Genomic DNA, 12,862 nt, shown 5'->3' with positions numbered 1-12,862 from the left:
AGTATAAATTTTTCTGTCTTTATTGTCCTATTTGCACATACAAAGAGGGCAGAATTTTGGGAGTGCTTTTGTCTAAAGCACATTTAAGAAAATGTAGTCTTTGTTATTAATTGAGGCATAGGGAGGTAAATAGCTTCCCAGAAATTTATATGCAAGCACTATAGTTAAAACACTCAAAGTTGTGAGTTGGAGGAAAGGGAGGGGAGACAGGAAAATAGTTTTATAAGAGATGAAATAGCCTTTTTTTCCCCCAATTGCAGGATTGGTCTTGATTTAATCAATGGAAAACCTCGAGACAACAGGCAGAGTGGTGTGTTTGAACCTACCATGGTTAAAGTTAAGAGCTTGAAGTTTGCAACAGAAGCTGCAATTACCATTCTTCGAATTGATGACCTCATTAAGTTACATCCAGAAAGTAAAGATGATAAAAGAGGAGGAGGAGGAAGTTATGAAGATGCTGTTCACTCTGGGGCTATTGAAGACTGATCTGATTTTTCTTTATTTATAACAGTGTTAATGATTAGTTTCATCCTGTACCATTTTGTCTTGCACTTATTAGACATAAAAAATGCAACAATCTGTCATGCTGATTTGAGTTTTTATAAGAGAGATGAAAGAAAATAAAATCTCTTTCCCTCTGCTGCTTTTGGTCCCTGAAACATGTTTTCACAGGTAGTTAGTCCATTTTAAGATTTAAAGAATTAAAATGTGAAATTTTACTTGAGACCCACAATTATTAGATTTTTTTTTCATCCTCTTTGAACACACATTGCTATTCCCATCCCTCCTCCAATGCAAAGAGCAGCAACTCCACGGGTTCCACCAGTTCTCTCCAGTGTATGTAGTAGAGTAACAAGAATTCGACACCCTGAGGCCCCAATGGGATGCCCCAAAGCTATGGCTCCACCTTGAATGTTGACCTTAAAAAAAAAAAAAGACATTTAAAATCTCCATATTTGCTGTAAATGAAAATCATTTTTCTTGGGTGGATCTAATGTCTAGCTTGTTGCTGTAATATAATGGGAACTTACTTTCCCACTCTGATGGATCAGCTATTTGTTGCCTATGAAGCAGGCAAGGAAATAATTATTTCTGTGCCAGGCACTATGCTGAGGGCTTTTACAAATACTATCATCAGACCCTGTAAAAGACTCAAACAACAGACTCACCTTTTCTGGATTCAATCCCAGTTCCTTTGATACTGCTACAGCAAGGGATGCAAAGGCCTCATTGATTTCAAATACATCAACATCCTCTAGTGTCCAGTTTGCTTTGGCAACCTAAGTGAAAAAGTTGGTGAGTATAGGTAGTATAGTCCTACGAGAAAGTCTCCCTGTCCCTCCCCCAACAGTGGACTTAACCTTTCACTACCCATGCAGTTCTCCTAAAGTTACAAATTGCAGGACAGGTACATTAGTAAGACTGTTCAGTGAAAGTTTCTTAACCATGGATTCATCCCAGAAGGAAAAGAATGAATGGTTGTATTGCATAATAGAAGATCAATGTGAAACCTAAGGATCTGGATTCAAAATCCTAGGTAATCATTGACCTCTGTGGGCCCCTAATTCATCTGTAAAATGAAGGGTTAAGATTATATGATCACCCTCTAAGTTCCCTTCCATCCATAAAATCCTGACTACTATTTAAAATTCAGTACTTACAGCCTGCTTTATTGCTGGGATTGGTCCTGCTCCCATAATCGCAGGTTCTATACCAGCCTGGGACCAGGATACAATTTGTGCTAAAGGTGTAAGACCTCGTCTTTCTGCTTCTGACTTCTTCATGAGGACCACAGCTGCAGCTCCATCATTCATTCCTACGTTAAGTTTTTTCAAGATAGACATTATTCTCAACCCATGCCAAATCTCTCCCTATCACCTGATAGTTTATATCTACTGGAATGCTATATACTATAAAGTTTTACCCAGAAATTTTGGTTAATCTACCATTCTACTCCAAATGAAATGCTCATATTGGACATGATTTATCCCATAATTTATAAATGTGGAAGATAACTGACAATTTTAGTTATGCCTTAAGTAGAACTGCTCTTTTAAAAAAAGGCTAGAATGAAATGAGTTGGAGGAGGCAGGCCTACTTTACTCCAAGTATCCAGATAGCCCTGACTTCCCCTTAACTCATCCAAACTGAGTGAAATCCCAAACTCCATGCCTTGAGTAAACCCTAGGAATTTCCAACTGAGAAAAATGAAGTTATAGGTGGAAGGGAATAAGCATTTACATAGCACCTACAATGTCCTAAGCACTGTGCTAAGCTAATTTTATCCTTAATAACCCTGAGGTAGGTGCTATTATGTGTTTCAGTTGAGGAAACTGAGGCAGACAGGTTTCCCAGGGTCAGCTACGACATCAGCAAGTGTCTGAGGCCTGAACTGACTTAAAACCCAGTGCTCTGTCTATTGAACCACGAGATGCCTAGAAAAACGTCTCTCACAAGTGTGCTTGCTGACTTCTTTACTCTATGGTTAGAACCCAGAGACCCAAATTAACTTGATGGTACTTAACAAGATTAAAGCAATAAAATTATAAAAAAAAAAAAATTAACCTGACAAAATATTAATACCACTCTGTAGTAACAGGACTAGAAATAATGGATGCCTATCAACTGGGGAACAGTTGAGCAAACAGATGAAGGTGGTGGAATATACAGCTATGAGAAATGATAACATGAGGAATGCAGAGAAACATGGAAAGATCTTCATAAACTTATGGAGAGAAATAAAACAATTGGAAGAAAAACACATTAAAATGACTAGGACAATGTAAATAAAATACAAAAAAATGTTTAACTGAAACGAAGGTCATCAAGAAGAAAGAAAAGTCCCTCCTACTGGCAGAAAAGCAGGGGTCTTTGAAGACTTGCAGATAGATACTCTCAGCCACCATATCACACACATTTCTTGCTTCACTTTGTTCATAAGAAGGGTTCAGTTTTAGAACGGAGTGAAGAACATATATGACTGACATTTTAAAAAGGCACACCAATATTGACATTACAAGCAACTTGGTCTCTTAAAGAAACCAAAAAAAGGTGATAACTCTCAATTATGAAATGCTTTGTAGTTTACCAAATGTTTTCTCTTAATTACTAGAAGGTATGTATGATGTTAACTATCCCCATTTTTAAACTGAGCCTCAAAGCCAGGACGCAAACCCAAGTTTTCATGACTCCAACACTATAGCACTATTCAGGAAGGAGTAAACAGATGACTTTGGCCATAGATCAAGTGAGCTTGGGAGCTTTCCTACTACCCTCCCAAAAAAACTCACCTGAAGCATTAGCAGCAGTTACTGTTCCTGATCCATCTGTCAGGAAGCAAGGCTTCAGTTTGGACATTGCTTCTAAAGTGCTTCCATGACGAGGAAATTCATCTGTTTTAACTTCCACAGGTCCTGAAAGGAGAAAAGCAACTCCCTGAGAGTTGTTACATTTACAGACATGGCACTGGCCTTTAGCAGAAACTCCAGATCACATTCCTAGTGACCTTTAGGGAACATGTGTGTGGTGCAGTGTTCTTACCAGAACACACTAGAAAGGACTTAGGCTTCCATGGACTGGAGGTCTCATGTAAACCTAAAGTACTATTAGTAATACTGTCAATAGACACCAACGTAATTCAAAGAGGACAAAGAAAGGAATAAAACAAAGGATTATTATTTTAACTGAAACAACCGCAGAATTCAATCTTTTAAATTAAATCAACATGCACAGGTTTGAGTTTTACCTGCCATGAAAACTAGACTTTAAAAATAAACAAAACCTGGTATAAATGGAGGGTATTAGCAAGAAGTACATAACTCTTCCAATGAATTCTATTTTAAGGGATGTTCCTTTTAAACAATGACCATTAGGCTGTTAGAAGACTATCTCATTCCTTTTCACTTGCTCCACCATATAACAGTGAGTTGCCAAAATGATGAACACAAAAGGAAAAAGGAGAGGGACATAATACATGTTTTTTAGGCCCTTTTAAAAACATGGTGTTGACCCTTTGGCTACGTATATGCAAATGTACAAGAAAGGTGATATTGTAGATATCAAGGGTATGGGCACAGTTCAGCAAGGAAAGCCCCACAAAATGTTACCGTGGAAAGATTGAATGGTTCTATATTACTCAACATGCTTAAACAAACAGGTTAAGGGCAAGATTCTAGCCAAGAGAATTAATGTGTGTATTAAGCATGTTAAACATTCTAAGAGCAGAGATAGCCTCCTGAAGCAGGTAAAGGAAAATGATCAGAAGAAGAAAGAAGCCAAAGAAAAAGGCACTTGGGTTCAACTGAAACACCAGCCTGCTCCACCCAGAGAAGCACACTTTGTGAGAACCAATGACAAGACGCCTGAGCTATTGGAACCAAACTCCTCCTACAAATTTGTGGCATAAATGATTGTAAAAAAAAATTTTAAAAACCAACAACAACAACAACAAAAATTCTGGATTATGAAAAAAAAATATCTCATTTAGATTTATCCCTTTTTTTTTTTGCAGTAGGAGGCAGCTTGGGGTGAAGAAGGAGACTGGTCTCTGTATCTTGACCAAGCTGGAAATGCTAGTTCCCAAAACTGACTGGTATGGAAGGTTGAAAATGCTTCATCTTCCCAACCTGGCTCACTTCAACCCTCATGTAGCCTGGTGATCCCCTGCCCTGTGACATGGAAGCACATCTGGTTGCAAGTTGAAGGCTCTGGCCAAACTGTTCCCATTGCACAGGCTTCACACTACCAATGAACTGATCTCAAAGTTACTGAAAGTGAGAGCTGAATTTCACCTTAGAATGCTCTAGGAGGCCAGAAGATCTGTGTGACAGAGAAAAAAAAAAAATCACACTTTCTCTCTGGGCCTAGTTTCTCACCTGATAAACTGGGATACTTAGACAAAGTATCTAAACTCCTTTATAACTGATTCTAAGGTGCCATGACAGAGACAAATGAAAACAATACGATCTCCAATGGATCTTGGTCTTCACTTCAACTGGCAAATAAGAGAATTTTCAAGTCTCCTTATCACAATGAGACTATAATTCTTTATAATCCATTTTGAAATTCTTGGACAAAACAGTTGCCTTTTCCTAATCAAAAAGATCACCAATACTAAACATGCTCAATAACCACTGATGTGACCTTTAGATGAATATATTAAATTATGTTTCACTGGTGGCTTTCTGCCAGAAAATGGAAGTAAAAAACCAGCCAGCATCTGCTTCAGTTGATGAAAATACTGAGCCTGGTAAAAAGCATGATGCTAAGACAAAAAGACAGGCAGGCAGGCAGACTTAGTTTATAGTTCCAAGTCTACTCAAGAGCTGTCACTCTGGGATCAGACATTTAATCTCCAAGCTTCTGTTTCCTCATGGGTAAAACAAAGGCTGGATTAGCATATTATGTGTAATAAGTCCTTCAGTAGTAGGTAAACTCCTAAAGAGCTGGGGTTATCTTTTTGCTTTTGTACATAGTAGGTGTGTAACAAATACTTGTCTAGCTTAGCTCATGATTTCTGAGGTCCTTTTAAGTTCTGAGATGCTAAGATTCTCTACAAGCCAGCTCCTGCTCTTCTCTTATTTAAGGAATCTGCAGGCCACTTACTTTCCCTAGAACCTTCAAAAACATTCTTATATAAGCATGGCCCCCAAAAAGAGCTATGAGAAGGCACTTCCTCCCACTTTTCTGCAGAGATGGAACTTTGCAAATACTTTCAAATGATCTTATTTTTTCTGCTTCTTGTTTTTTCCCCACCTTCCACTTTTTATTTTAAAAAAATTATTATTATGTTAACGTAACTATCTAGAAGGAAAGGGGGAATGATGCGGGGAAAATTTGGATGACATAAAAACAAAAAGCTATTAATAAAAAAGTATTTTTAGAAATTCCAGTATGTTCACGTTACATGATTTTCTTCTTATATTTAAATATCTCTACTAGTATTTTATGTACTGCAATTCACACCTACCTTTTCTGGAAGGCACAGAAACAGGTACAATCTCTTTGTCAAAATAGCCTGCTTTCTGAGCATTCTCTGTCCTGTTCTGTGACAAGATAGCATATCCATCTTGGTCTTCTCTACTCACTTTCCATTTTTGTGCCACATTTTCAGCTGTTGAAGGAGTACAAGACAACAAAATATATTGGTATATATACGGTTGACTTCTAGAAAAAGAAATATCTTCTACTAAAAACAAGCATCTGCCTTCAACATTGGCATTTACACAGGCTGATTAAATAATTTCTCTCAATTCTTGTTCTAGAATGTTCTTAAGCAGACATTGTGGCTAGAAGTTGTGATGTGACTTTTAAGAAACTATTTTTTCCCCATACAAGTTACATCACCTCCTACAAAAATGAAAAAAGCAATGCTGGGAACACACACGTATGATGCAGTTCAATTGAGGCCAAAGGTATAGAAGAACCCAGACAAGGACATTTGGTAAAGCCTGGTGGCATCATTTAACTTAAGCCTACTGAATTCTGTGAACCCCAGCAGAAGTCAACGTCTGACTACCAGGTCATCAGGAAAGGAGGCCTTACCTCTCTGTGAGACCCTGTCATTCTTTCCCTGCCCCTATTTCTCACTCCTGCCTATGATCGTCACTAACCCCCAAGAAAACAGACATGCTTAATTGAGGGTAAATTAATGTCAACCTTTCCAACTTTCAACAATAGTTTCAGGGACACTGAATATAGATAACGCACTGCAACCTAAGAATCCTCCTATACAAAAAGGGAATTAGATATTCAGAGACTTAAAACCATCCTATACTAGTCTAACATAATTTTGGGAAGGTGGAAGGAATGCCCCCAAAGGTCTGGTTAACTTCATCTGGCTATTAAACAGAAAGAGACAGAGAAGATAAGTAGACAGGTAAAGATTTTCCTATAGAAGCACTGACTGACCTACAGTAAATCCTCTAAGCTCCCTAGGCCTCAGCTTCCTCACTTGTAAAGATTGGACAGCATCTTTAAGGTTGCTTTCATTTCCAATACTCTACAACGATAGGGGCATAATCACAATTGATTCACAGCAATCATACATTTCTATAATTTTTTTTAACCAAAACTATTTTACTACCTTACCTGTAACACCCATGTGATAATTGTGGAATGCATCCGTAAGGCCATCATAGATCACACTGTCCTTCAAGGGGGTCTCTCCCATTTTCAATCCTGTTCTCAAGTGAACAAAATGAGGAGCCTGGAAACAAGAAATGTACCATCACTTTAGACAGAGGTGGGTAAGTCCAACGAAGTCCTTTCCTTAGGGTGCCAGGCAAAAAAGGGCGAAACAGGTTCGCCTTTGTGAATCTCCAACTTGGAGACAAGCAGCAGAGGCAGTACACGAAAGAACCTGAGAAGATGAGCTGACCTTAACAAAAACATAAGTGACGTTCTACAGCTAACTCAGTTTGAGAGAAGGGCAGAGAACATGATGTGAGTTAAGGATGTGCTTTTGGCAGTGAATCTCATAACTACAGTAACTTCAAAGTCATGATGAGTATAAATGAGATTTCAAGATATCTACAACTGTAAGGAGATACTAAAATATTTGTGATGGCTATTGACAACTAAATCACAGGTATCGCTAATGCTACTGTGGTTTTGTGGTCTATATCCATAATTGAAGAAATGCTTAATTTCAGTTCAAATTAGTGAAAATAAAGATGGGTTGGTTTGTTTGCTTTTCTCTTTTCCCACCTAAGTTTAAGGACCCCCTGAAATCTAGCCACATACTCCTTGGGCTATAGGTCAAGGGATATGTATTGAGTGTCATAATCTAATTCCTGTATGAGTGCTTAGACCAAACTCTTTTGCATGGTCACAGACCTCCCCTAGGACGCGCTGATGCTACCAGCAATGAGGACATGCACAAAGGCATTTTTGTGGCAATCTAATGGGAAAGAATACTCCCTTTAATTTAGCTCTCACCGAGGGAAACACCTTCAGCAAGCATTCACCTCCGTTTTATGCAAATAATTTTATCACAGACTTTATTCACCATCCAGGGTAATACAATCACCACACTTGGATTCAATACTACGATCCCCAGTATGCTTTTAAATGAGATAGAAAAGGGACAAAGGGCAAAGACAGGGCCAGGCATGCCACTGAATACCTGTAATCCCTGCTACTGGAGAGGCTGAGGCTGGTGGATCTTTTGGGCTTAATTCTGATCTGCAGTGGGTTTAAGCTAATCAGGACCCGGAACTAAGTTTCCCATTAATGTAGTGAGCTCTGAGGAATGGGGGTCTATTCACAACATACCAGAAAAAGGAAATGGTACCAAAGCTTCAGACCTTATAGTGCCAAAAAAAGTTGACTGAGAGAACAACAGCAACTACTGACCTGAATGTCTACTCTGGCACCCATGACGGTTCACTGATTCCCTCTGCTTTACTTGGCATTACCGCTCATAATCTTTATTATTCTGTGCTCTCTCTAAAATTTCACAAACAAGTTTATATTTTAAACTGGTGTTGTCTTTTGGCTACCATTTCAATCTGCCTGGCAATTAAGTCACCTGTTTGCCGCCTAACTGACTATTTAGGTTCCTCTGGTCCTTGGCTTATAGCGATTTGTTTATTTCAGTCACACTTCTAAAATGATTATAGTTTCCGTATTTTCTTCTGACTGTCATTTTTCATGATCAATAATAGATTAGAATTGTTTCAAGAAAGGAATTTGTGGTTTTGTCACACAAAAAAAAGCAACGTGATCACAGATTCAAGGACCCAGAGGCAAGCTAATCCAGTCCCTTTATTTTACAGATGAGGAAACAGAGGCTAACAGAAGTCAAGTGACTTGGCCAAGGTCACAAAAGTAGTAAAATGGCAGAGTTGAGATATACAATACATTTCACATCACTTGACAAAGTGTTGAAGAGATAGAGGAAATATGATTACAGCTTTTCTCCCTGCAGTCTTCTTTCCAAAAAGAAAGAAGATATAAGTGTGTATCTATCTTCTTGACCTTCAGGTCAAATCGTTGTTACTCAAAAAGTAATTAAACAAATGGGATGAGTACAAGGGTTATCAAATTAGGGTAGTTCATTTTCTCCCCTTAATTTACACTTTTGTTTAGTTCATAACCCTTCTTAAAATAAATCTAAGGACAGTTTATCTTGCTTCTGATTAAATAGAATTTTTTTTCTCTTGTTAAGGGAAGGGTCATGGAGACTCCTTCATTTCTCCAGAGGCCATACCTTGCTCATGCTTTCCATGCCTCCTGCTACAACAATGCTGGACTCTCCAGTTCCAATAGACTGAGCCCCAAGGCACACGGCTTTGAGGCCTGACCCACAGATCATCTGACAGCTCCAAGCTGGCACAGCGTATGGGATTCCAGCCCCCACACTGGCCTGGCGAACAGGATTTTGACCACAACCTAAAAGGAGGGATTGTCAGAGTTAAGAGTTTGAAGTAGAAAGAGTGGCAAACACTCATAGGGATTGTTGAAGAAATTTTAAGTTTTGACCCAGGGTGAGCAGAGGACAGTACAAGGACATTACAGTGAGCAGAAGCAGCAGATGAGTGGGAGGCTTTCTAATGCGGTTGATTAGAGACCTCCTGAAAAGTGTGGCTAACAGAGCCAGATGACCTTCGTTCAAATCCTGGTTGCGACATACACTGGCTGTGAGACTCTGAGCTGTTTGAAGTGGCCCTAGGTTTCTAACTTGCAGAGAAGGTGCCTATCTGCGAAGGTGGAAGGCGTTTTCCCACCTGGAAATTCCTTTTTTAACCAATGATGTCTAGCCCCTAACCTTATTCTGGTTTGAGCCAATCAACTATGGAACTAAAGAACGAAGAGAAACACAAGAATATAAGACAGTAGGGTTAGTTATAATCAAACTTTAGGCTCTACTTCTTTTTTCTTTATGCTTATCAGGCAGCTCCGTGGCAAATCGGACAATGCAGCACCAGGCCTGGAGTCAAGGAAGACTCAAGTTCAAGTCTAGCCTCAGATACTTACTAGCTGTGTGACCCTGGGCAATTCACTTAACCTTTGCCTGCTTCACTTTCTTCAATTGTAGCATGGGGATAATAATATCACTTGCCTTCCTTGTGAGGATTAAATGAGATGTTTTCAAAGCACTTAGCATGTTGCCTGGTATATTAGAGGAACTTAAATGCTTTGTTTCCTTCCTTCCCCAAGGTAAGGGTAAGGTGGTGGTGTTAAGTATTCTTATGTATCTCAGATTCTCTCCTAACACTTGAGAAAATTAATTTGTTAATTTTATTCACATGAAGATGTTAGGGATTACTGTGTTAGCCTCTCAAAGGGTAGCTGTATTTTAAAGCGGATCCTAGAAAGAAAGTAATGTTTTTAACACAAAAGAATAAATCCCTAAAGGTAAAAATGCTTGCATCTGTAAAGAGAGGTATATGCCAAGGCTCTGTGGCTCCTGAACATTAATGGGAAGAAAGGAGTAATCAGTGAATGTGCTATAATTCAGGAAAGGCTTCCCGAAATGGAGTTGGCAATAATAGATCATTAACGAAGAATGTACTAGAGCAGGTAGGTACCGAAAGACCAAAATCTCTAGCAAATCCCCAAATCTGAAATTCGGTGTTAGGCTTACCTGCTGACAAAACATGCCCAAAAATGACCTGGGACACATCTTCAGCAGTGACACCAGCCCTTTTTAAGACTTCTTTAATGACAGTGGAGCCCAGCTCATGGACAGGGACAGTAGATAAAGCACCATTAAAGGACCCTGAAAGAAAATAGTGAAACTTTAATTGAGCTCCTCACAGGGAGCCGGTGGTTTTGGGAAGACACATTACTAAGGTTTTGCCATCTTCTCCAACCCAGCCCACTGTTATCAAAATAGGCATGGAATTAGGACTAATGAAGACAGCTCTTTTTTTTTTTTTAATCTCACTCCTAATTTTATTTTATTTTATTTTTTTATTTTTTATTTTTTTAATGTTTAACAATCACTGCCATACAATTGCGATTTTATCCCTCCCCACCCACCCCCCACTACCTCCCTCCCTCCCCACGACTGCATACAATTCTGTATAGATTCTACATATACTTTCCTATTGAGTATATTTTCACTATAGTCATGCTATGTAGTCAGACTAAGATAAATGAAAGAATCCGTATAACAAATCAGAACATGATACACAAACAGATACACATACACAAACATGATCTGCTACATTATGTGAGTGACTTCCATATTTCTCTCTCTGAGTGTGGAAGGCATTTTGCCTTGAGGTCCACCATTGGGATTTTTTTTTTTTTTCAGAAGTTCTTGTGTTATTACAAAAATCTAAGTCTACCAGAAAAAACTCTCACACACTGTGGTTGTTGCTGTGCATAAAGTTCTCCTGGTTCTGCTCCTTTCACTCAGCATCAGGTCATATAAGTCCTTCCAGGCCTCTCTGAAGTCTTCTTGTTCATCATTTCTTATGGCACAATAGTACTCCATTACATTCATATACCATATTTATTCAGCCATTCCCCAATTGATGGACATCCCCCTGACTTCCAGTTTTTGGCAACTACATAGAGTGCTGCTATAAATATTTTTAAGACAGCTCTTTTTAAAGGAAGCCTGGGCCTCTTTGGCGTTGGGGATTCAGGGCTTTTTGGTCCATTGATACGCTGATTCAACAACTTACAAGAAATGACGCTAATGATCGGGTACATTATCACCCTTCATTCCTGAGACACTAAAATTCTACTTATGGAGTTAGGAGTCTGGAAGACCTGATTCTCAAATCCTGTCTTAAATACCGTATAACAATGGGTAAGTTGCTTAACCTGTGCCTCAGTTTCCTCCCCTGTAACATGGCCTTTAATGTCCCTTGTAATTGGGGTTTGCTGGAGCCAGTTCTAACCGGAGAACCTTCCATTTTCAGTGTAAGCTTTCACACCTCAAAAACCAAAACCTGCTACGAATCTGAGCTTGACTTATGGTTCTGCTGATCGCCTAGACTTAAGTATCAATGATGCCAATCCAACTTAAAAGTGCGTGGTTTTCCCGCAAGAACACCTGGTTAATAAGCATTTATCGGCACAGCTTTGCTTCCAGCTATAAAATTATGATCCAGTGAGACCTCCATTCATTTCTCAACTAAGGAACTACACCTCTGCTTGCCTATAGATACCCTCAGTAAGCCCCAAAGCAGGAGTACTCCGCCCCCCCGGACAACGTGTGATAAGCCCATAGCTCCACTGGGCGCTGACCAATCAGAGGCCAATGGCGAGAACGTGTCTTTCCCCCAGCCAATGGGGGGGGTCAACATTAGAGGTGGTCCTACGTCAGCGAGCCAATCACTGCAACAGGAGCAGGGGTGGGCCGGAGCCGCCCCACGGCCAAAGAACGCAGCGCCCCTGGCCTCGACCCCTCGCCTAGGTCTCCTCCCTTCTCGCTTCCCCTTCCCGGACCACGCGAGACCACCATCACGCAGGGCAGCGAGTCCCTAAGACAACCCCCCGCCCCACAACCCCCCGTGCCAGCGCCGGCTGCTGCCCCAGCCTCGCCCCAGGAGCCCGCTCCGCCCGGCGTGGGGATGGCCGCTCACCTATCGCAGTCCTGGCCGCAGAGACTATGGCCACGGGGTCCGCGCCTGCGCTCATCCTGCAGCTGGTGTCGGGCGGCGGCGGCGGCGGCTAGAGCTGCTCGGCTGTGCGGCTTCCCCGGAGCGTGCTCAGGTCCCGTCTCTCCGTGGCAGACTGGGGCGCTGGCACCGCACCTCGGAGCCCTCCTCTTCTCCCGCCTTGCCCACCCCTTCCTCCTCGGCCCGCCTCCAGGGCCCGTGCGCACTTCCTGGTGGGCGGGGAGACCGAGGGAGGGGCGCGGCCTTCCCCGGCTACCCCGCTCTCCGAACGCGCTCCGTGT

General features: G+C 40.8%; 2 protein-coding genes and 1 pseudogene across 3 annotated transcripts in view; 2 read left to right on the top strand and 1 right to left on the bottom strand.

The window, feature by feature from the left end:
- Window positions 1–641, top strand: part of TCP1 (t-complex 1) — an 18,105-nt gene extending 17,464 nt beyond the window's left edge. For both annotated transcript variants that reach the window (XM_072643834.1, XM_072643833.1), the window contains exon 12: window positions 261–641. In XM_072643834.1, the coding sequence (XP_072499935.1) occupies window positions 261–486 (226 nt within the window). In that variant the 3' untranslated portion in view covers window positions 487–641. The remainder of the gene's footprint in view (window positions 1–260) is intronic.
- ACAT2 (acetyl-CoA acetyltransferase 2) lies at window positions 5–12,862 on the bottom strand. Its single transcript, XM_072643835.1, has 9 exons — window positions 12,546–12,862; window positions 10,589–10,723; window positions 9,212–9,393; window positions 7,090–7,207; window positions 5,969–6,112; window positions 3,291–3,413; window positions 1,662–1,816; window positions 1,170–1,280; window positions 5–920 (listed from the first exon to the last, which is right to left on the bottom strand). Exons 1-9 carry the CDS (start codon window positions 12,598–12,600, stop codon window positions 750–752), a joined length of 1,194 nt encoding a protein of 397 aa, XP_072499936.1. The 5' UTR covers window positions 12,601–12,862; the 3' UTR covers window positions 5–749.
- Window positions 3,843–4,497, top strand: LOC140527130 (large ribosomal subunit protein eL21-like; annotated as a pseudogene).

This window comes from Notamacropus eugenii, chromosome 2 (genome assembly GCF_028372415.1).
Source record: "Notamacropus eugenii isolate mMacEug1 chromosome 2, mMacEug1.pri_v2, whole genome shotgun sequence".
Lineage (NCBI taxonomy): Eukaryota > Metazoa > Chordata > Mammalia > Diprotodontia > Macropodidae > Notamacropus > Notamacropus eugenii.
Note: the sequence above shows the minus strand (reverse complement) of the source record. Positions and strands in the feature narration are given on the sequence as shown.